Source organism: Saccostrea echinata, unplaced genomic scaffold (genome assembly GCF_033153115.1).
Source record: "Saccostrea echinata isolate AGI-Se365-2 ecotype Australia unplaced genomic scaffold, CSIRO_AGI_Sech_v1 ptg000016l, whole genome shotgun sequence".
Classification (NCBI taxonomy): Eukaryota; Metazoa; Mollusca; class Bivalvia; order Ostreida; family Ostreidae; genus Saccostrea; species Saccostrea echinata.
The window spans coordinates 25,587,520-25,614,157 of NW_026889765.1; the positions used below are offsets into that span (position 1 = coordinate 25,587,520).

The 26,638-nt window shown below is 32.3% G+C and overlaps 2 protein-coding genes across 2 annotated transcripts in view; both read right to left on the reverse strand.

Moving 5' to 3' along the window:
• LOC133188593 (RRP12-like protein) overlaps positions 1-26,638 on the reverse strand; it is a 387,635-nt gene that overhangs the window by 323,756 nt on the left and 37,241 nt on the right. The window lies entirely within an intron of this gene.
• Positions 11,812-13,029, reverse strand: LOC133188253 (protein IMPACT homolog). Its single transcript, XM_061323628.1, has one exon. It carries the CDS (start codon positions 13,027-13,029, stop codon positions 11,812-11,814), a length of 1,218 nt encoding a protein of 405 aa, XP_061179612.1.

Genomic DNA, 26,638 nt, shown 5'->3' on the forward strand with positions numbered 1-26,638 from the left:
CAAAAGAGAAGTAACACTGAAAACGTATTAATCCATTACCCAATTTATTTTTTTTTTTCTATTAACTCAGTTTAAACATCTTTTTTTCCTCTGAATTTTCTGTCAACCTTCTTTTATTTCACCATTTACCACTCTTGTGGACAATGTTTGTTTTTCAATCATCGGACAGAGGCCAGAAATTAAGTATATTATATAAGATGAGTGTTTCCGTAATTTTCAAAGGGTGAAAGGACGTCACGTGATATTTGTCCTTCCGGATAAACGCGTAAACGTGTCTGCGGAATGTGATATCGCACGACTCACAGTTCGGCTCCACCAAAGTTATGAAGAACGTGACGTCATAATATAAGAAGCATGTCTTTACCATTGTGACGTAATGACAGCCAAGTCTGTTCAATTAGGACTGCGTCAGATTATTCATTTTAAGTGATTATGGACTTCAGTGAACGGTCAATATGTGGTTAGCTCCGTCGCTATCACTTTCTGTGCCTCCGGTCAATATCACTTGACATGGGTCCTTATAACCACATATCGACCTACACTGATGTCCATAATTGTATATTATAAAATTATTTTTTTTTTATTTTGCATTTTCTTCCGTTTAAGTATATCTTCTTTATCTTATTTTTCTTCCAACCACCCTTTCCCTGGAAAGTTTAACGTTTCCTCGCTATCTTTTTTTTTCTTTTTTTTTTTTTTTTTGTGACGAACGTTAAAAATCCTATATTCTTCAGGTTTTTCAAGGTTTGTACATTTTATTCCTTTAGAAATATTTTTTTCTTCTTTATCTTTATGTAATTTCGACTGCTTTTTATTAATGTTTCACTTTCATGTTTTTTTCCCTCAATCGGACGAATGTCAGAAATTAAATGTATTCTACAGGATTCTTTTTTCTAATTCTTACATATTTTCTTTACCTTCTTTTTTAAACTTTCATTTCACCTATATTCATTTTTCCATTTTTCCATTAATATTTATGCAAATTTTTTCCATGTAAACGTACATCATGTCCCTTTATTCTAACCCTCATCTATTTTCCCTTTGACTGATTTTGTGATAGTTGTTATTATCCCCTCGCAACAGGTGGTATAGTGACGCGCTTGGGAGTGTTTGGATGAGCAAGTTTATTCTTGTGTGCGTAACAGAAGTGACGTTATTTGCATAATGATTGATGTCGAATTGTTGTGAATACGACAAATTAATGTGAACTTCTCGTATTCTAATCACATAAATTAAACTGAACGAGGGGATATTAAAACATAGCATACAGTATTTGACTTTTTTCCAAGTTTAAATATTAGTTGTGTGCATTCGGGTTCGAAATTTTTGTCAACATTATTTACTAGATTTAGCTACGTATCTTCAATTATCTCCGTACAGTGGGGTCGCCAATTACAGATTTATGTTTCCACGATTATTTCGGTACTTTTCAAGCATGTAAACATTTTCTTTTCACCAATACTTGTACACTATATCTTGATACATAGCCTGAATTCCTATGTGCAACGATTTCGCCCATTGATTTCGCCCATTTCGTGTTGTCTCAGTTAGGGGTCAATTGTATGTATTTTATGTCATATTGTATAAATCAACGCACAGGTAAAGTAATAAATACACTGGTCATTAACAGTTTTTTATGTCTTTTGAAAAAGAAAAACAGCAGAACAACCGACAAGCAAAATTATGAAACATGCACATTGAGGTGGCAGAGGATAGTTTCGGATTAAGTACCGGTCAAAAAATATTTGAAAAATAGAGAAACCTTATGTTTGAATGCATATTATATGTGATTTTATTGCTAGAATATTTTATGTGTGCATTTGGACGGAGCTAGTGGCCTTGTATATTTTATTAGTCCCCTACTGGTGAAACCGGAGGGGACTATAGGTTTCCTCTGAGTCTGTCCGTCCTTCTCTCTGTCTGTCTGTCCGTCTGTCCTTCTGTCAGTCTGTCCTACTTGGTTTTCCGCACTTTTTTCTAAACGCTTGCAGATATTGAGCTGATTTTTGGTATGTAAGTGTATCTTGATCAATTACAGATCAAGTTTGCATTTCGTTCCGCTTCATTGATTTTTGAAGGAATTACGACCTCTTCAATTTTTAAGGGTTTTCCGCAATTTTTTTCTAAACGCTTGCATATATTGAGCCGATTTTTGGTGTGTGACTTTATTTTGATGAGTTATAGATCAAGTTCTCATTTCGTTCTGCTTCATTGATTTTTGACGAAATTGTGGCATTTTCAATTTTTAGGGGAACCCGATTACACTTGCCGGTAGGGGATTAGGCTTGCTAATGCAATACTCTCAGAATGCTTGTTGATTTATGACACTTTAGTGTCAATACTACAATTCATAGGATATGGACTACAAATACGAAACTAAAATAAAAAATCACTCATCCAGGATTTCCTCAGAAAAACTGGGTGGGTTCATAGGATGAATTTTATCTTGAAAATGAGGTGGTTGAGCCAATATCTCTTGCTGTTTAATGGTATGCACAGGTGTTTGTCTGCATTTTATGTGGTAGCATAGGGCATTTGCACGGGCCTGGAAGCTGTTGCGAATCTGGCGAAAAAGTGAAAATAGGCTAAATTTTCATAAAATTTTTAGATTTTCCCTGTGCTGTCGTGTGAGTTGTACATGTTTTATTCCTAAAAGCTTCAAATTCCTCAAGGGACTATAGACCATACTATTGTTACATATAGGGAGAATTTAAATTTTTCCAGTGCGCATTTTACAAGCAGCTCGATATTAAAGAATACGTCAGCCAAACGTTTTGATTGCCAAAAAACTGTAGTTTGCCACCTGAAGACAAGGATTTTCACCCTTAGATGACAGACACTTTCGTTTTTGTTAACTCTGGAATGTGATATAAGGTTGTAGATAAACCATAATAGCTACAATGTATGGCACATACACTCAGAAATCATTCATAATGATCACTGCTCACTGAGGGAATGTCCGGCTTTGCGGTGCCCTTGTTTATTGCAATTTTTATCGGTAGATAAAAGTTTTTGCGTAGGAGAGCATGCAAGATTGAATAATAACCAAGCTGTTCTTCTTTTAAATTCAGTGACTGTAGTCTCTCTATTTCCCTCTTACTCACGATGAATAATATGGATGCATTTATTCATTTATTAGATTCATTCAATTATATGTCTTGAGAAAAAAAGAAAGGAACTCATGTTAGTCCTTTAAAACATCAAACATATTCTATTTTTGTCAAAAACAAGAAAAAAAATAATCATTATCATAACTTCAAACATTTGCAATCAGGTAAGATTTGCCCACGAACTTGAAATCCTTGTTATCACATAGCTTATCATGGCATCTTTCCAATGGAAGCCTTAACTTGGGATTTTTTTTTTTTTTTTTTTTTTTTTTTTTTTTTGCTTCCTCAAAAACCCCATGTACTGTATAACTGACCCAAAAATACAGTTGGAGACAAGTCTATAGATCACACATTACGTTTTAAGTTGCTATGACCGAACCTTTCATACATAAAGGGATTCGTGTGAATATAAATTTGACTTATGACAGGGCCAAGAGAAGGAAATGGTTTTTTAAAATTATTTTGTTTTACCAAACTAGGGCCTTCCTTTGCATAAAGGGGCGGGGCCTAATTTATTAGGAAAATGTTAACTGTGACATCACAAAAAAATAGCAAGTCCTCGCAATATACTTGAATCCAGTGTGTTGTCCATCGATATCACATATTTTTTTAACATCAGGACAAAGAGTGTTTAAATTTGGATTTTTTTCCCTTTTCACATATCTTATAAAGAAACATATTCTTCTTGTTGAAATTATCTCAACATACCATGTTCTTTTTTTAAATTTGCAGATTTCGGGAATTTTGAAATCCTTTAGAACATTTAAACTTATGTCAAGTTTGTTGTCAAAATATTAGTGCAAAAATACATGTTTATAAAAACTTATGAAACCTTTAACATGTTAAATAATAAATGAATTATATTAAAAAATATTTAACACAAAGAGATTATAATTACATGTTTGTTTGTTTGTGCATTGTTTAACGTCCCTCTCGAGAATTTTTTCACTCATATGGAGACGCCACCACTTGCCGGTGGAGAACTGCAAATTTTGTCCTATACTCGGCACTTACGGCCATTGAGCAGTGAGGGGTCTTTTTCGTGCCAGCACCTACTGCGACACGGGACCTTTGTTTATACGGTCTCATTCGAAGGACCTTCTCCACGTTCCACAGCGGGATTCGAACCCGCGACGTAAGGATCAACTACATGTAAATTACAATAGAATACAATCTAAAATTGTTGAGGATACAATATACAGCAATGGAAGTGTGTACATTTCTTTGTAGACATTAACAATCACATCAAAACAAAACGCAACGTATAATTTAATCTTACCCTTGGAATACACGTAAAAAAAATAATGAAAACACGTATAGCAGACAAACAAAATATATAATACTTTTTATTGGGGAGAGGGGGTCATCGACATTTTCAGTGTACATATACAATTTTTATTTATTGATGCAATACATGTATGCATTGTTTATATTCACAATTTTTTTTACCAATTTTCATTCTTCTGCACTGTGATATCCTTTAGTGATATAAAAACAATGAATTGCTAATACCAGAACTCACATATGTAAATTTCTAATCAATTATTGCTGTGTATGGTATATTCTGGACTTTACATCTTTCTGTATTTCATTGCCTGCCTCATGTCTAAGTGACTCTTGATAAGAGTCTAATGTCCTATTTAAGTCTGCTACAACTTGCTGACAGATTCCAAGTATATACTAGGATATGTCTCGGTGGAATAACGGTACATATCTCCCATTATCTAATGAAGCATGGTATGAAGGTCTGATATGTGATATTGGTTTTCGGACCGGTCGTTGATATGAGGTATCGCAATGTCACTCGTATATCACAGTGAGGAATCGGTGTCTTTACTAAAAGTCTTGCATGGTCGGAGGACATAGACCAGTAAGACCTAAACTGTAACTGCAGACATAACTTTCACTTACCTGATCTTATGTTATATCAAATTTTATTGTCAAACAAGTTCATAATCCCATATAGAGTTAGAATTTTAAAAATCGTCCCTTTAGCCTAGAGAATGTGTATTGTTTGTTAAGTGTTCTAGCGTCAAGAATTAGCTCAAATGCCTTTTCTCAAGGAAGCACGCGATCGTTTAATCTTTGAGTAAACATCTGGTAAATGCACTTTTGAAAATTTGTTTAAATATACATGTTTGAACTTGAACTTTGTGATTAAAAAGACACTGAAAATGTCCAATAGGAGAGCAAGGAGCTTGAAATGGTATTGGGGAAAATGACTTATAACAAATGTCCAATCATATGCATGTGGTTTAAGCAATGTCTTTTAAATTTATATTAGATATTCTTATTTTTGTTAGAAATGAAAGTGCCCTTTGTAGAATACAAGACTTTACTTTGAAAAATAATAAGGTTGGGAATTCGTCCGGCACAAAATAATTATTCTAATACACCAATAGGGTGATTGATTGATTGATTGATAAGAGCATATAACCGAAAACGTAAATTTTTGTAGGGTCACAAAACTTATGTTGAAAAATGGAATTATCATCTGGATATATCCATGTGTGATTGATTCATTATCCCATGTAAGAGATTCAACCAAATTGTAGTTTTAGTCCTGAAAACTTCGTATGTACACGATTACATTCACCAATGACTATCCATATACATCGCAGTACAGTTAAGACTACATATCAGGAGACGGGACTTAATTAGTACAAGAAATGCATTCTATGGCATCAAATAAAGAAAAGAATTCTTCAAATTATAAAAAAAAAAATTGAAATAATTTGCTATTAGAACTATATTACAGTAATAAACTACGTCAAAAGTTACCATTGCATGCAAACTTTGTTTTTATTTTTAAAAAATGACCCATTAAAGTATGAACATGTATCTGATCGCGTTGCCATTATCAATGTGAGGTCATTTTTGTAAAATCTGACGCATTTACGGTGCAGTAAAAGTGGATCACCTTTTTTTCACAATGAAACATGATTTAATAATTAAACAGAAATTGTTTGCAGATATTTTATAGACATTTAATTTAAATCTAATACCTTTTAAATAATCTTATACCTATATATATATAATTTTTTACATTCCCTAGTAAGCAGCTGGTAAAGTTACACTGTTTTATACTTGTACAAAATTGCATAGACTGGTGTAAATTAATCGATCTATTGCAAGTGCTTATACTCAATGTATCATGATAAGCTTTTTAACATAAACTTATTACACAATATGATCTTAAAGAGCTGCAAACGTGATGAAATCTTGCAACTGAATTATCTATTTCAGTTCTTGTATATTACAGTTGACCAGAAAAAAAATTCGGCACGCTGTTTTATTTGGATGATTTAAACAAATACGTAGTGAAATCTGTATAGGTGTGCAGTATTTTTCATAAACTACAAAAGATTCTGATGATATGTATAAACCAAACTTTTCATTTTAACTTATTAATGCTTAGCAATATTGTAATTATAGATGACCTCTATACTGCAGGTATATTTACTATGAACAAGTGAATATAACAGCCTGACCAGTCTGAATAAAAGGGCAATACATGTTGTGTTTACTCCAGAATATATATATTTTTGACCATTTATTTTAATCCAAGTATACACGACTTGCTGTGTGTTTTTGAAATTAGGACTTCAATTGAAATCTCAATCAATCGGTCTATCGATCGGTATTGTGTCAATTCTTTCAAATGTCATATCTTTTATTCAAAAGACGAGAGGATTTGAAAGCTAAATCATAAAAATATAATTTCTTCTGTTTTAACAAGTGCCAGTATTTGATTATCCTTTGGGTCTGGTAACGCGTTGCTCGAGTATCTATTTTGTATTTTTTTCGTAATAAACAACAAAGTGATCATAATTATCTTGTGATTTTTAAACTGTTTTCACAATGTCTAAGTAAACAGAGACACCAAAAATCTGTGATGTTGCAAATGGTAGTGATTCCCAATAGGATTTTATAGTAAAATACACCTTCTGGTATCTTGCACAAATGTCTGCTAAGGTAGTTTATTTTTTTTTTTTTCTGTGGGAACTTGTTCAATTAGCAATACATCAACGATAATTCTCTTGAAAAATTATATATTATTGAGGAACGTGTCGTCTGACCTTAAAAAAAGAATTTTGCTGTTACTGACATAGATAAGATGTACGAACGTCCTACTTTTATTATGCTTATCTTTGATATGCGAGCATGATCATCCGTTAAAAACATTTAAACCAAGAATCAAATATTTTTTGTCAGCACTCCCTAGATTTTTTTTTTTTTTTTAATTTTTTTTTATTCTACTTTCACACATATTACACAAATACACAAACGTATATATAAATAAATGTACAAGACCATATGAAATAAAAAGAAAAGGGAGACTATGTATAAAACTAGTGTGAAAGTTTACAAGGAGAGAGAGAGAGGAGAAAGAGATGGGAGAGGGGGCACATACTTCATGTAAAACTCTTCTGTATGTAATAATTTGTGATGAGCAAATTTTAGAGTTTTTCAACTATTTCTTGCCAGTGTCTTTCAAATTCATCATATTTACAGTTTTTTTTAACAAGAGGAACTTTTCTACTCTAATTCTTTCGGTAATAACAATTTTTAAAGCCTCAATATTCAATTTTATAGTTTTGGCGAACTTACTTGCAAAAATATATTGTTTTATTATCAGAATTAGTAAATTTTCTAACTTGTATAAGTTTCTATTTGTAAATTTTCCAAATAAAATTGATTTCCTATCAAAGCAAACAGACCTGTTCAATTTTTGCAAAATCCATTCCTCAATCTCTAACCAAACTTCTTTTACTAGAGAACATTCAACAAAAAGATGATCAATAGTTTCAATATCCTTCCCACAGAAGGAGCACAATGGTGAATCAATTAGTTTTAATTTTAAAAGATGGCATTTTGTAGGAATTATTCTACGCAAAATTTGGAATTGTAGCCATTGGAGTTTTGATTCTTGGGTTGTTTTGAAAGGTAGCTCAAAAAAAATTTCCCAATATGTTTCACCAAATTCTTCTCCATTTTCACTCCATTTTATAACTGAAGTAATATTACCCTTTTTATTATTAATGAGAACATTATACATATCTTTACATCCTTTTTTACTCTTTGAAAATATTCCAAGGGCGGCTGGAATAAGTGGTCTAGAAATTGGCATTATTTTGTAATTCTTAGAACAGGCTAGCCTCTTTCTAATTGCCATCCTTAATCCTGCATATTCAACATAGTTTGTGTTTATCTTAATGTTATTTTGTATGAATTCAAAACTGTAGAAATCCCCATTTGGATCTAGCAAGTCATTGATAAAAACAAAGCCTGAATTAAAGTAACTTTTGATGAAAATTGACCGGCCACCGATAGTAACATCTGGATTATGCCATATGTGTTCTTGAGGAGGAGTTACATGTAAACCATCCATAGCTTTAGTCTGATATATTTTGCACCAACTGGAAAATACATCTTTCCAAAACTTATTTTTCATGATACTACTCAGATTCTTAATAAAATCAATTCCGAACATCCAAAGATGATTTATACTTGTTTCCAATTCTGTTTCAAGTGATTTAAACCATTTAGCATTTGAACACATAACCCGTCTCATCCAGCTGGATTTTAATGATGTAACAAAATCTTTATAATCTATCATTTTCAAACCCCCATATCTATACTCCTGAATCATTACATTCTTTTTTACTTTATGATTCTTATTATTCCAAAGGAAATTATACAAGTCTTTTTCAAAAGCACTTAAGACATCATCAGTGGGATTTGGTAAAGTGAGGACGAGATGATTTAATTTAGGTATTAATAATGTTTTTATTACTGTCAGTCTTCCAAGAGGAGTAGGTTTGCAAGTTTTTCATTGTAACATGGTTTTTTTAATTTCTTGAATTTTTAATTTGTAATTAACATCTACCATCTCATGTAAATCAACAGAAAACTTAACACCTAGTAAATCAAAGGATGTAGTATTGGGGTCAAACTTCCATCTGGAGTGGTGAAATACTTCTTTTGAGAATTTTTTACTTCCAATCCAAACTAGTTTAGTTTTAGAAAAATTTATTTTTAGACCTGAGATTGATGCAAAATAAACTAAAACTCTTGTAATTCCATCCAATGAGCTTGGAGAGCCATCAGAAATAACAGATGTATCATCTGCATATTGTGACAACTTGTATTCTTCACCATCAATTGTAATACATTTTATATCTTTTTTTATTCTAATTAAAATACCTAGAATCTCTGCACAAAGTAAAAAAAAAGGTATGGTGAGATAGGATCACCTTGTCTACAACCCCTTTCAGGGCAGAAATACTGTGACACAATCCCATTTTGAATGACACAGGATTTGATATTATTATAGAAACATTTTATCCAGTTTCTAATTGAGGGACCAAAATTGAAAAAAAACAAAGTGTTTGATGTATGAAGTTCCATGAAATTGTATCAAATGCTTTTTCGAAGTCAATAAACATTAGCAGACCAGGTATTTTTCTCGATTCTGCTTTGTGCATAATATCATATATTAATCTAATATTTTCACCAATAAATCTACCTTTAATAAATCCTGTTTGGTCTTCATGTATTAACTTATCTAAGAATTTTTTTATTTTTTCGGCGATACATCCAGAGGCTAATTTATATACAACATTTAAGAGGCTAATAGGCCGCCAGTTTTTTTAAAAATTGTCGTGGCTTACCAGTTTTTGGAATACAAGTTATTACGCCAAGTTTGTTTGGTTCAGAAAATGTTTGTTTTAAGTATGAATCATTGATTGCTCGTGTGATGAATGTGCCAATATCCATCCAAAAAAATTTAAAGAATTCACAAGTGAATCCATCTGGACCCGGGCTTTTATCATTTTTCATTTGTTTAAGAAATTTTAGAACCTCTGTTTTTGTTACAGGACCCTCTATACTTTGTGATTCTTCAAAAGACAGCTTGGGGATATCATTGTATTCTAATAATTTTTCACTATAGTTTTCATTTTCTATTACTTCCCTTTTTTTATATAGATTTTCATAAAATAATTTTGTTTCATTTAGAATATCATATTGATTTGAAATAATAGATCCATTTTCTGTTTCTAATCTTGGTATCTGTTTACTTATATAATTTCTAGATTCGAGCTGACTGAAATATTTTGACGGTTTTTCTCCTTCATCAATCCATTTCATTCGGGAACGGATAACCTGTCCCTTTAACCTTGTCTTATGTATATCTTCAAGTTCTGTTTGTTTCATTTTAAGGGTAGCTAACGCACTTTCTGTTAAATTTTGTTCTAAATATAGAATCTCATTTTCTAAATATAATTCTCTTTCAAGCATCTTTTTTTTCTTATAATCGAATAAGAAATAGTCTTTCCTCTGATCTCCATGAGTAAAATATCTAAGAAACACTGGTCACTAACGGTAAAAAATAATAATTCGTTATCGACAGAACAAAGATTATCTATATTGTACACTGGGCAAGCATACTGAACTTTCACTTCATTAATTTTTTGTTTGATTGATTCAATGTAAACCTTATCTGTTAAAAGAGAACTGTTAAACTTCCAAAATCCTTTACCTTTTACTAAGTCATTTATTTTCAAAGACATCACAACTGGAGAATGGTCTGATCTATATCTGCTTTCATATTGAACATTACTAACAGAAGGGAACAATGATTCAGAAATTAGAAAAAAAATCTAACCTAGCCTGTTTTAAGGGTGTCTTTTTCCTCCACGAATAGCGTCTAACTTAAATATTTTCACGGAAAACATCTTTTAAATTCAAATTTTCCATTAAATTCATAACTTCCATTCAAGTTTTTATAGTTATGGATAATTCAAGTTTTTATAGTTCATGGAATCTAATTCCTTATCCAAAACTAAATTAAAATCCTCTGCTATGATTATTTGTTGCAACATATACATTTTTTCAATCTCATTCATCAAATTTGAGTAGAAAACTGGTGTATCATAATTTGGCCCATAAATATTTGCAAGTACCCTCAATGGTACAGTCTTTAATTATATAATTTCCGTTTACATCACTCAAATGTTTGTGGATATCCATTTCGCAATTATTATTAAAAAGAATAGCAACACCACGCGAATTAGACTTATAAGAACTGAAGAAAGCCTGATAACCCAACTGTGTTTGGATGAATTTTTCGTTATTTTTAATGAAGTGTGTGTCTTGTAGAAAGTAAACATTATAGTTCTTTTTTCTTAACGTATTAAAAAAATATAATCTTTTGTTTTTATCTCCAAGACCCTGGCAATTCACTGTGAGTATATTTAGATGATTTTCCTTAACCGTGTTCATATAAAAAAAAATCAAGAGGGAATCGAAAAAGTGCCCAAAGTAAAGAAAGGAGAAGAAAAGGGCAATAGAAACGTAGTAGAAAGATAAAGGTGCATATTTACAAAAAAAGTGAATTAAAGTTGCAATCAGCCGTTTGATCGTATCTACTGATGGAGAAAGGAATTTGTCAATCTGCATTTACCACTAAATAATACCCAAAACACATACAATCGGAAATACAAATTGCTACATAATGTATGAGTAAGTCTGAGTAACTGATATTTTCCCGGAAAAAATTTTCAAGCTAGGGAAAAGTAATCCAACTTAGATAAGGATAGAAAAGGAAGGAAAAAAATAAACAAATAATTATGAAAAAAAAGTTACTTTTGCATGTTACACAGGAACAGTATTTATATTGTGTTCGTCTGTTTAATTCTTAGTAACAAGTGCGACTCACAGCTTTGATAACAAGATCGTTCATAACGTCAAAGCGACGGGGACCCAAATGCCTACCATTTTTCCTCGAAATGACAACCGCTACATTTAATACATCTCTCTCAACAAGTACCTTTAGCATTCGACGTCCGGCCCCGTACTCCCCATTATCACAGTAACCGTCGTGCACACGTCCTTGAGCATCTTTAAATCGGTACACTAAGATGTTGTGGTTGGCACAGGCATAGTCTGCATTGCGTAAAACATTTTTGTATACGTCTCTGACCTGTGCATATGTATGAATTTCGGAAATGAGTGAAGTAAAGATATTCCCGTCTTCTGTAACACTGTCACATCTGTTAACATCACATTCTTCCAGTTTTTCAATTTCTTCTTTGTCCAGCATGAGTAGATCCTCAGCTCGTGGTGGTAGCACCTTGTCACGATATACACTTCCATTTGGAAATACTAACTTATTTCCCACTATCTTTGTCTTTACGTTTTCTTCTCGATACTTGTTGTTCATCTCCTGTAGCTTTTTTTTACTCTCATTTATTTGGAGAGGGGTCTGGGGAGTTATGTAAAAAGGCATGTTGTTAATGGTGCCATTTTCCCTCTTTTGTCTAATAGCCTGGAGGATGAGTTCTTTATCGTTGTAGTTCTGTAATTTCCCTGTTATTGACCTTGGTTTAGAATTACCGGGAAATTTCTGACCATTTCGGTGTATTCTGATGAAGCCAACTTCCAGATTCAAATGCTCCTTGATCAAATCGCTAACTCTAGTTGTCAGATCTTCCTGGTCATCTTCCGCTAAATTATGTCCAAGAATATTGTCCTTCATAGATCTTCCTTTGAGGTCCACTATTTCGTTCTCTTGCTGAGTGACTCTTCTGTCTAGGTTAACGACGATAGACTTTAAAACTTGGAGCTCTTTTCGCAAATAACTGTTTTCTAATTTCAGCGTTTCAAATTCACCAACATTATCTTCATGTTGTTGGCCGATATATTTGATACGTTCGTCTAACCCATCTTCGTCCCAAAGATCTCGATTCATGTTATTAACTGATTGCTGTAGAATATTGATATTGCCCAATTTACCGGTGATTGACCGTAAGCAATCATGGATAGCGGACATTTGAATTGACGCTCCAGTGGTTCCCGATGCCAGGGTAGGATTACACTGTGATTTGTTCTCATCCTTGCTATTTTGAGAAGCCATAATTTTTGAAAGTTACAAACTTCCAAAAACACACCAATTTTTTCCAGTTTAACACAAAAGGTACTCCAAGTAGAAAGAAACACCCCTGCAAAGTTTTGGGGGCAACAGCTAAGTCATCAAATCGCAGATCGACTTATTCCTCCCTTAAATTTACACCATGACCACACTAGCCATAGGTCACGTGAACTTCCTACTCCCTAGATTTTTAGTAGGTATGTTAATTGGCACTGGCGGATCCAGAAGTTAATGTAGAGCTCGAAATGGTGCATTTTCGATCATATTAGACTAATTTGGTTGTTTATCTAATTTATTTTTTTTATTTATTTATTTATTTTTTTTTTTTTTTTATTTATTTATTTTTTTTTTGTTGGTCTTTCTTACAATAACAGATGGGCTACTGGACTTTTGCGAGAAGCGTTGACTTTTACATTCAACGACTTATTTTTATACTGGGAAAATATACAGCAGCTCTTTTGCAATATAAATATTCATACAACAGTTAATTAAACGATGATAATTGCACATTTCAAAGCAAATATTACGTTGTCTAGGGAGGGGAAGGAGAAATACCCTATACTAACCCCCTCACTTCCCACTTGACCAAGTACTGCCAAGTTTTCATTCCGGAATGTTTTTTCTTCCTTATTTGATTCCTTCATAAAATGAGATCGAAAGGAAATATTACCCCTTACGAGTAAGGTATTTTAAGTTATGTTATTCTACCTCCCATCATCTCTTGTGTTGATTGCAAACCAATAAATCATGTAAGTGCCCCTAACACCATACCTATGACCACTAGTAAGGTTTTCTAATATAATATAAATTCCGTATCTCCGTATATAACACCTGTTTAAATGTCAAAGTAAGCCGTCAAGTGTAAAATTTAGTGCTTCTCGCAAAAGTCCACCACTGCATGTAATATAATTTTTACCACAATTCATAATACAAAGTTGTAACCGTTAAAGTGGGTTTTGGAATATAATTAGTAGCCAGTCAGAAAATGGATAATTATTTCAATTGTTTGCAAAAATTCACTACAGGGACATATTTTTTAAATTTATATCATCAATCAAAACTTTAAGATAGCTGTGTAAAGTGTTTAGTGTTCTGCATGAGTAAAGACAAGGAATATATTTCAAATGTATCTAAAATGGATAATCCATGAATTGAATTTTAATTTTCAAAATTTACCCGTTTTGTTCTGTAATCATTTGCACATGCAGCTCTAGTCTCTGTGGACGCATTCAAAATGACTTATTGATATATGATTAGGTCTAATTCTCTTATCTCTGTAAAGAGAAAGAAAAGACCAATATTTCCATTTATTTTTGGTACAAAGATAAAGGACTCTCGCATTGTAAAAAGTCCTTGCGATGGTTTGCGATATTTATATAGGGGCCTTACTGAAGCACGCGAATTTTGTCATCAAGGAAAAGTCCTATATGAGGGAGCATTATCCAAAAAGGGTCATACTTTCCCTTTCCGAACGAGCTATTTCTCCTATCAGGTAACACTGGTTTAGAAAGCCACCACGTTTATCTGTCTTTCATAAGTTATGCAAGGTTTGCAAAAACAATGTTGACATTCAAAATAGTTTTTATTTTGAGGGATACTGAATGTTAGTCTTCACCACTGGTGTCCTATCTTTCAGTAGTGTTCCCTTCACATAACATTTCGCCTGGCTTCCATTCATTAAAATTTATAAATTGAATTATTGTTCCCCTTTGTTCAGAATCCATTCTCAAAGAAATTTTACTTGTGTCCTCACTTTCCTCAATATTGTAACTAGAATGGGGGTTGAAATTGGAGGGAAAGTTTTATGGAAGAGAGCACCAAAGGAGGTTTATAAACATGTTGCACTGTAATTGGTCATTTTCACGAGCATTGAAAGTTCGTTTTTTAGCCAACAAAATTGTTATCAGATATCTACACTGACAATCATTACAACACAATAATCATCACTGGAGTTTTTCTAGCCACATATTCTTTGACCCTAGAGGGCCCATCATGGGAGATGTGCTGATTAATAAATTGACATTTGCCGGAATTGATGCTGGGACTGACTCCCCACTGTGAAATATTTAAGCTTTACATGATACATTGTAACTGACCTACTTCATTTGATTTGAACTTCTTCAATGGGATAAACTTAGTTTATAAATGTTTTATTCAACAAATATTTTTTTTTTCAAACTCAAAGGTTGTCAAGTTTGCTGACACTTGTATTTACATACATTTTTACATATATTTAAAAAAAATATTATGTACCTTAGTACATAACATGTAATAATGGCCTAGTTGCTGATATTAAAAAACAAAAGTGCAAGTAAGATTATTTTAAGAAGAAAATAAATCGAGTAATCATTGTAAAAAAAAAAAGTAGAAAATAGAATACATTTCAAGAAGACGAGAAAGATTGCAGAAACCAAGCGAAAAAGGCTTGCCATTTTCACGAATGGGATACAGAAAGAAAAAAAGCAAGAAATAATGCAAAATCGTCCGAATGTGAAGGAAGATTCGGTCAGTAAGTAAGGGAGACCATTCAATAACACAGACATAATAGAATCATTGTTAGATACCTGATAAAGATCCATAGAAAAGAGTGATACTGATGATTTCTAAATTAAGACATATTAAGCTTGAAAAAGATTTTATCTATATTTGAATTTAACATTTAAATAACAAGAGAATTGACTTTATGGATTCCGTAGATTTCACAATCATATTTCTTGAAATGTTTTTAATATTGGAAACATTAAAGTTTATCCACAAAATCAAAATAAATCACTGATTTATAAAAAGAAGTGTAGAATTGGAGCTTTCTGATAAACGTACGCGTGATGAATTTAACTTTTCAATTGATTCCCTTATACTTATGTAGCTATATACCCTTATCACCTGTATATGGGTTTTATGTCTCTCAGTTGATTATATACTCCAGAGCATGCTCTACGGACGAACGATTTCTAAAACGAGGTAAGCTACTGACAAAAATTTGATGAAACAAGAATATCAACAGTCTCATTTAAAGTCATCATTTTAAAAGTTCTATGGTCGATACAATGACATTGTCAGCAAATACAATCTATCATTAAGAATGCTAACTGTTGTTTTTCATACTTATTGTTAGACCATTACCTACACAATGAATTATCTACAGATTTCTTTGTTTTCCCGATCATGACAAGGAGCACACGACAGGAGTGACCGGTCGGCAGGAGACGCCCACTCCTCAATGCCACCTGATCCCACCTCTAATGTCCGTGTTTTCTCTGCTCCTGATTTGGATTGTTTGAATGGACTTCTGAGCTTGCGTACTGTGCGTTATTTCAGTATTTCATTAAAGTGACAAGAAATGGAGCAAAGAAATTTTGTTAATCCAGTATATCAATGAAATTTTTCTATTTTTGCAATCTCTTCGTTCAAACATCTTTGTCTTCATTTTCTGTCGACCGCCTTTTCCTCTGCTTTTTTTTCTACTCTCGCTATCTTGGATAGCCCATGATCAGATAAAGGTTCAAAAGAAGGAATCTGTTACATGTTTTTTACTAATTTAACATTTTGTTCCTCCTTCTTTATTATCCCCTCTTTGTCACAATTTTCTTTTGACCACCTTTTCTTCTGAAGTTTCCTTCCTTCTCCCTATCTTGTCTTTCCATGCTTTGACGAGCTTTGGAAATAGAATATTTGTTCTAATTTTGCCATTTTCTTACATTTAAATATAGTTTCTTTATTTTAACCAATATATAAATAATAATTATAATATATATATATATATATATATATATATATATATATATATATATATATATATATATATATATATATATATATATATATATATATATATATATATATATATATATATATATATATATATTACTGAATTTTCCAATATATTTTTCCATGTTGGGAAGAAATTCACAATGGAAATTATGTTTTCCATTTGAGCACATTTTTTATATTCTAATTTTCATGCATTTTGCTTTTACTTGGTTTTCTGACAGTCGTTTTTTAAAGATAATATCTTATTTTTTACGGGCATGGAAGATTGCACATTTACCATGCTATGTTGCAACCACTATTGAAATAACGTTCACTATTGAAATAATTATTTCAATAGTGGTCGAGAGTGCATTTCAAGTCCCAACACAGGTTGCAACCACTATTGAAATAATGTTCACTGTTGAAATAATTATTTCAATAGTGGTTGAAAGTGCATTTCAAAACCAAACACAGGTTACAACAGGTTTCAATGAAATAACGTTCACTATTGAAACAATGATTTAAATAGAGGTTTTGAATGCATTTCAAAAGCTAAACCTGGTTGCAACAACTATTGAAATTATGTTCACTATTGAAATAAAGATTTCAATAGTGATTGAATTCATTTTTTCAATAGTTGCTGACAATGATTTCAGTATAAAAACCAAATTGCAAGCCTCATTGAAATAACCCCAATATTGGGAAAAATATAAGGATTAATTCTTCATTTTGTTTCCCAACATAATAAATTAATTTACTGAGTTTAAAATATGATATGTAATTTTATGTTCTATTTTCTGTCTAGAAATACTATCAATACACGGATATCTGTGATTTAACTGATCTAGTAATTTTAAGCAATTTTGTTATATAAGGTTCATCTTTGTTATTAAATGGGGAAAGTAAAAGATTATGAATACAGATAGTTGTAGAAATTAGAATATCTACATTAAAAAAAAGAAAGAAGACATCTATTTGATATCCAATATGTGTACAAACTTTTTGATGAAAAAATGGTTTTATTTTTATCAAAAGGATATAGAATAGAAGTAAATTCGCGCTTATATTCATGGGCCCATTTTGTATTTTGTATATTTATATATATTTGATTAATCTTATTATGATAAATCGTTCATTGGTGATAAGAATTGTGATTATTATTTGTTCACCTTATGCTTCCAGCCTCAAATCACTGTTCCATCTCCTCAACACTTCCTTAGTGAAGTAGAGATGGGCAGGCCTCTGCATGACCGTATATATATACTTAGTATATCTATTTTTATCTTTTTAAAATTAAATGAATTATAAATAAATAAACACACCACTACGTCACCCAGCCGAGGAGACTGAAGCAATCAATTTTTTGGTGGCCGGCCATACATGTAGTATAATGTCAACTCAATAAACAGGGAAAATAAAGATGAGAGTTGATACAATTTAAATAGTAACGAAATATGGAGGGTTGATACAATTTAAATAGTAACGAAATATAGAGTGAGGCGCCTCGGCGTGAAACATGCACACCCTGTAGACAAAAACACGGTGGATATTAATTCAATACATTCTCTCGATATTTTTTAAATAATGGCACTAAACAAATGTTTCAGATTTGTATTAATGGTCTACCTAAGATTTGCAAGTAATATTCTGTTTAATGATAAAATGCATTTTTCACTGTGAAAAAATTATTGATCCGCCTCTCACTGCACATAAAATGCGTCAAACGTCATGTGGACAAGTGCATTGCGATCAGTGACTTGTTTATAACTTGCTGTGGGATTTAACTAGCGACAAAAATGAATGCAATGGTAAGTTTTGATGTAGTTCATTACTCTAATGCAGTTTAGACTCGCGAATTATTTCATTTTCTGTTATTGTGAGGAATTGCTATATTTGTGTGATGTCACAGTAAACTTTTCCCGTATAAATTAGGCCCCGCCCCCTTTATGCAGCCTTAACAGAGGTGCGGGCTTGCCTACACTACTAATATGGATAAAAAATTAAACGTTTCTACTCGTCAATACATTAAAAGCAACTATTTGGGAAAACTAAGTATAAGTGTAAACATCAGAGGTTGTTATTTCAATAGTGATTACACGTATAAAACCGCTGTAGAAATCATTATTTCGTAGTGATCGTTATTTCAATAGTGATTGCAACTTGGTTTAGGTTTTGAAAAGCCCTCTCAACCACTATTGAAATAATTATATCAGTAATGAAGGTTATTTCATTAATGGTTGCAACCTGTATTTAGTTTTGAAATGCACTTTCAACCACTATTGAAACAATTATTTCAATAGTGAACGTTATTTCAATAGTGGTTACAAGTTGTGTTTGGTTTTGAAATGCACTCTCAACCACTATTGAAATAATTATTTCAATAGTGGTCGTTATTTCAATAGTGGTTGCAATGCTATATATTATATTGTTCATCTTCTTAAAATAGGTTGAGAATTTGCTATTGTCATCAGTTTTGGTACACAATTTCTACAATCCGGGAGTTCGTTATATACACATTCCACTATGATATAGGTTACGTCATATAGGTGATTTCTTCCCTTTTTATTCTATTAAACTTAATCTAGAAATAATGTTTATGAACAAAGTAGTTTAATAGGAAGTATATTAATATCGTATGAACGATCAACGTATTATCAGGATGAATTCTGATAAGTGTTTATGTAATGTCTGTGATATGTAAATTTTAAAACAAACAAAACAATAAAATAAATGCGATAAACAGTACAAGAAATAATTTGTAATGTTATTGATACTATACCAAAAGTCAGTTTTAAAAGTAATGATATTTAGAGAAAAATTATTGTAAAATTTCAGCCAAAAATGTTGCATGTGTGCCACTTATTTGCAATACAATTCAAGGAAAATTATCACACATGTGTATGCCAAACACAGGAAAAAGACATATTTCAGGATTTCAATCATCGACGCTAAAAATAGAGAGAACTAGAATAAATCACGGGCAATCGCGATGAATTGAACTTTACCACTACTGACAGAAGAATTCCAATAAAATGTGTTCTTAGATACTTTCCACTGACAGTTAATTACAGTGTTATATCAATAAGAATTACTTGGTTCAAAATCCAGCAGTTTGTTTTGAAGCAGGAGTAAATATACACCCCCTTTGTAAAATCTAAATATCAATTTCATTAATAAAATTTTATTTGATGCCTGTTATACTAAGATATAGACATTTTACATCGCGGATGCTCTTATTCCATTTCCATCAAGAAAAGAAGAAGGAATATACTTTTTTTTTAATTTTAAGCATAGATTTAAATACATGTTATTTCGTTGATACTTGTATGTATTTGCGCTCTACATATTTTGTCGGTGAATATGTTCAAGAGAGTGAATAAAAGATTTTATTGTATAAAAGGAGATCGGATTTATTTAATGATTGTACATACTACATGAAATCATATTTTGTACATGCATAGTTAATGTAAGCAGATAATCTTATTGCCCTTTGGTTCCAGTGTTTTTAATTTTTTTTTAGAAAATTATTTTTTGTAATTATTTGTCATAAAGGAGATGACATTGTAAGTTTTAAGAATTTATGTCCAATTCCTTTGTTTTAACATCTAAACAATACAATATGTTCAATCCAAACCGACTTCTACACGACGTTGTTGTTATGAAAAAAGGCATATATGCAACATTTTGGCAATTTAAAGTCAAAATTTGAACTTTAATTGGTAAAAAAAAAATCGGAAAGTTATATTGATTTGAAAATTATGTCTTGAGAAAAAAAAAGGAAATCAATCACATCAAGCCTGCTAAGCATCAACCATGTTTAATTTTAAACAGAAAGGGGGGGGGGGGATATTCATGACTCCAAATATATGCAAGCTCAGGTCTGACCAAAAAACTAGTTAAGGATTTATACATGCGACTGCTTCTTCCAAAACATGAAACTTAGAAATTTTCGTATCTTGTGATTGGTTATCAACAAAATAATTTCGTTTAAAAATCACTCTGATTCTACACACAAGTATTCTGAAGTTGATATTAAAAGAATGTTGGAGATCCTCATTGACAACATTTATATAGTCTTCGGAAGCCAGGTTTGTTGATTTCAGCAATTTTTTAATTCATAGAGTAATGTTAGTGAAGAATATTTGCATTAAAAGTCAACAATACACACAACATACGAAATGAAGTTATGACGCCTGGCTTCTACAAACCTTCTCAAATAAAATCATTACCGTCAACGGTAACGAATAAACTTGATGTTACGTCTTGCCTGCAACCTACATGGTCGAATTTATAAATGTTCTTGGTTGTTGTTTAATTTGTAGTTCTATGCTTTTCAAATAAAATTAATGGTATCAAAACTGATATGAATGGTACAGGCACAGAAATGTCAATTACAACACCCCCCTATTTTCCTAGTTTCGAATCAATTTTTCAGTATCGAATCGAGCGCCCTCTACTTTGCTGACCCAATAATAAAATTGGCCGATCAAAATTATTGTTCAAATATGCCTTTAAGAACATTCTACATAAAGTATATAAACATTCTTTGTTGATTTAAATGATTTTTTTTTGGCTAAAACAAATAACAGTATGAAACATTTCCCATTGTATGAAAAACTTTTTTTGATATGCTTTATTTAATTGAATCAACCATCTCTGACACATAATTTTCATGGAATATCTTTGCTAGAAATTTGTTTTGTAACTTATTTTCACTTCTATCGGCTTTTCATGTTTTTGCATTCCGTAGAACGACATTTTTCGAACTTCGGAAATTCATGATTCGAAGCAAGGAAAACAAGACGTAGTTATTTTGGATGTTGTAAAACCATTTCAAAATCAATCTTTGTTTATTTTAATATTTTAACTTGTTACAATTATCCTAAACATTGATAACATACTCAATCTGGATTAACAACGCACTGAAAAGTTGGATTTGCCCCACACTTTCGTTTTCTTTGACTTGCACTAGCGCGTGTCCAAATCTTGGTCATTGTTTCAAATTGTAAATAAGCCGTCACTGTAGCTCAGTCGGTAGAGCGCTCGCTCCCTGATCGGAAGGTCTTATGTTCGAATCACGGCCACGACTGACCTAAGTCGATAAAAAGTAGGTAGCAATTGTTCCTTCGCCAAGCAATCGGCACTTTAAAGTGAAAGTTGCGGGTCAATCGGATGAGACCTTAAAAACCGAGGCCCCGTGTCTCGGTAGGCGTTGGCACGATAAAGAACCCTCAATGCTCATTGATAACATACTCAATCTGGATTAACAACGCACTGGAAATTTGGATTTGCCCCAACTTTCGTTTTCTTTGACTTGCACTAGTGCGTGTTCAAATCTGGGTCATTGTTTCAAATTGTAGATAAGCCGTCACTGTAGCTCAGGCCTTTAAACAAATTAAAACCATACTCATGGTCTCTCCAGTTCTTTCATCACCAAATTTTGATAAAGAGTTTTTGTTACAAATTGATGCTAGTGATGTGATTTGTGGGGCAGTTTTATTGCAAGAAGATGAGAACTATGTGTGCCATCCAATTGCTTATTTTTCTAGAAAGTTTTCAAAATGTCAGAGAAACTATTCTGCTGTAGAAAAAGAAATTAGCATATATATATATATATATATATATATATATATATATATATATATATATATATATATATATATATATACCATCATCATCATCATTATCATCATCAAGATATGAAATTAAGAAAGCTGCTCTTCGTGATTTGGAAGGTTTATTAATACCTTCTTTCTGCAAAAAATGTGCACTTTTTCTTTTGAACAATAAATTAATGAATGCCTTTTGCAATTTATTGCAAAAATCAAGTTGTTACAAAACATTATTTTTCATATGCATGACTGTACAATACTTACATAATTGATTTTTTATATATTAGTCTCTTCTAAATTACTACACAATTGATTTTGTATATAGCCTATTCTTAGCTGCGCAGCTCTCTGTATTTTGTGATATTGTTTCTGTTTCAACGACTCCTGATAAGAGTATAATGCCCCGTGTAAGTCTCCAACAGTGTGCTGGCAAATTCCTAGTATCTGCCAGGATATGTCTCTTGTCCACAAAAGAACATTTGTTTCATCATCATAAAGCAACAGTGTCTGTAGATCTGTCAGTGATTGTTTATACTGAGATCTATTACCTAGTTTATTGTGGGATAATACAGACAACATTTCTGCTAACACAAATGGTGAAATATTATAAACAATACTTGAATTATTATTTTCAGCCGATTGTCTTAAAAATAATTCTTCAATATAATATATCTTAGGATGAAGTTCGATTAGCACTGCCCAATCACTATTAATTCTCCTAGACAAAGACAGAGACAGACCACTTACATAGATGTATTCCCTGTTTCTGTATACGTCTCCATTTATCATACCGAGATGCATTACGTGGGGCTTTGAAAGTCTTTGTTTCGTCAGATTAGTTACATAAAGTGCTTCGTTATACCTCCCTGTCCTATAGTAATACAAAACTAAATACAATTAATGGAAGATGGTTCCTATCCGTGATGACAATTTCAACATGTTGCAAAGGTTTCTGTCAATAGAGTACATATATTTATGCTTAAAATATGGGACACTGTTTATAATAAGGAAGGCTGCATGAACAAGACAATCAGCTGTCCAGTATTGTATTGTAAAAGATTGGTACGGTGACAGTGGCAAATGTACCAAAGTGTCTACAGATTTTAAAAATATGAAACATTTTTTCAATTTAAAACAAAGACGATCTGAACGGAATACTTCAAAAAGAATACAATAATCATTACATTCAATGTTGTAACAATTTCCTTCAGATGAGGGGATCACTAAACACAGATCATTAAGGGCTGGCTCAAGGATAGATCTGAGTGTCGGACTAATGAGTATACAGGACACGCCTAGTCTGTAATACTGATCAAGTTGTTCTAGAAGAGATTCACGTGCAACGCCAACAATTTTGCTTAAAAACATATTGTTTTGTGGAATAAAAAAATTGGCAAATTTACCACGATACACACAATAAATGACATATTTAAAACACATCCAAAAGCATTGTAGGAGATTGCTAGAACACCACCTCACATTTCCTAGTTGTATTAACCAGAACATTGTAGTCTTCATGAAGTAAGAACACAGTAATGGTTCCTCCACGTTGTTGTTGACTACTTCCCTGAGAAATATTTTAAGGAGTCCATAGCATATAAATTGGGTATGATTCATACTGTACACTAGTTTTTGTTCAGCAAGCGAAAAAGACAATCTCCATTCTAGTTCATTTTCAGTGGTTCTGCATTTACTTCCTATAGCCACACAGTGATAATCATTGTCTAGAATGTCTTTAAGCACACTAACAGGAGGCCATACGTGCCTAAGGCATCTTTTAACCCAGTGTTCTGTGCTACTTGGCCAATATTTGCTGCTAAAACAAATTGTTCTATCAATTTGATAAAATCCAAAGTAAGAACTCGTACAAGGACCATGAACACATATATTTTGGTAACTCGTGTCTCTACAATCTACTTGAAATAATTCTTGTCTCCATAAAAAAACTTGACATATAAATTCTATCATTGAATGTAATGACTGACGATCTGATGGGTTCGCAGCGTGGCGGTGTTAAAAGCTGAAGTCTTACAAATCCTGGCGATGTATAAGTGTCCTCCATGAGTATAATATGATGATGTATTGATGGATTGTAATCTCTAAGCTGAGAAAAGTCGTTTATTAGTTTATAACAACTAGACCATGCCATGTAGTCCCGGTCAGATGAATCAAACCTGAATCCTTCCCTATAACTACCGCTAAGCATTCCTGTTATTGAACAAAAGTCGTGTGTCTTTCCACAGGTAAAACAGGTACGAATAATATTTCTATGTACCATGTCCTCTATGTCCCTCACGTCCCTTCTGATGGTCACTTTACTTGGTGTCCCTATTTTACGACTCAGACCTACATAGAGGATATCTGAGAGGCGAAGTGAGTGATCCATTCTGTAAATTATATATGAAGAATTTGTAATAGTGCTTTTCAATAAAAGCTGAAATAACTAACAGGTTGCTTTCCTGTATTTATTACATTTTCAACAGTGAAATTCTGTGATTTATTTATTGAATAAAAGTGATCTATATAACCTCTAACATTGTGAAAGGATACCAAAGTGATATTCTCGCACAGTGTGTAACGATATTAAAGTAATAAGAAGTAATAAACTAGAGATAGTGGCTAAACCATATCGATAGAGACTAAAACTGCCAATTTCTTCCCAAATATGTTGCTAAAATCCATGTTACAATGTTTTCAATCTTTCAACTGTTAAGCTATGACATCTCAACTGCTCAACTTTGACATCACAGCCTTTGACACTGTGTTAAGAAAGGAAAAAGGCAAAGGGAAAATTTAAGAAAATGTAATAAACAGAAAATTCAATGTTTTGTGGTTGGATATAGAAGTTATTTTATTTTGTGAGGCAGGGATTTTTTTTTTTATATTTTCACGAGTGCGAAATAGTTGGATATATAATTTATTTTCACTCGTGAGACAGGTTTTTTTTTTTTTTTTTTTTTTTTTTACATTTTCACTCGTGCTTCACACTCGTAAAAATATCAAAATACAGTACCGACCGGACACAACCTAACACCAGAGCGAACCCAAAGTGAACCCCGGGTTCGCTTCCTGGGTTCGCTCGGGGTCCGCTGCGGGTCCGCTTTCAAAAAATTTGGAACCGCTCTGGGTGCGCTTCGGGTTCGCTCTGCGTTCGCTCGGGGTCAGCTCTGGGTCCGCTAGAGCGAACCTGGCGTTGGCTTTTCGGGTTCGCTTTACGCACTCATGCGTAAAGCGGACCCCGCTTTAATCTTGCCGCCAGTAAGCCCCGCCCCTTGTATATTCCAAATACAGTAGTGAAATCGATCATTACTGTTTTTTTATGAAAACATGTACATGTAAGTGACAATATGGAGAACGGTGATAAATTTTCAAGAATTTCACCGTACATTCGACGTAGAATTATCACTTTTATTTTTTTAACTTACAAGTATATCTCGAAAGAAAAGAAGAAAATATGTTGAATTTATTTTCCATGTATCGGATGGAGTGAAATTGATAAGAGTATCTTAACAAAAAAGCTTTCAGATTCATTTGTTTACATTATTCATGCATGAATAGTTATAAAATCATTTGGAACTCCCAATTATAATTGCAATTGCTAGAGCGTAATTTAAATGTTTGAAAAACAAACAACTGAATTATAATCTTATCTATGAAATAACTTAGACATACTGTGCACGTAAAATGCTAAGTTTTCATATTTAGCAGTTTACATTTAAGCAAGGTTGTCGTCCATTACATGTACATGTAGGTAGAGATAATCACTAAAAATTCTCATACAGTGTAACTTGAGTTTCGTTTTACAGATCATTTATAATTTAATTCCATGCTATAAATCATTGTTTTACAAGGCGAGTTTAACGGAAAACTTATAAAAAAAAAAAACAATACTCAAAAAACCAAAACAAACAAAAACTAATAACTGGTCCACTGATAAGAATATATATATATTTTTAAGTTGTTTTCAAATAAATGATCATTTGAATAGTTTGTGTTCCTTACTGGTTCATGATCCCCCCCCCCCCTCGCCTTACTACATACATGTACATACTGGAGGGGCATGTTAACAAATAAAATTCTAAATGTTTAAAAATTAATAAAAACAAGAAAAAACAAAACAAGAATTCAATAACTGTAAACTCGCATGATTAAGTAGAGGGAATTAAGATAATAACGCTCGATGTTTGGTTTTTTTTTTTTTTTTTTTTTTTTTTTTTTTTTTTTTAATTTCT

Coding starts and splice junctions, on each gene's coding strand:
- LOC133188253 (XM_061323628.1), bottom strand. CDS start 13,029: ATGGCTTCTCAAAATAGCAAGGATGAGAACAAATCACAGTGTAATCCT.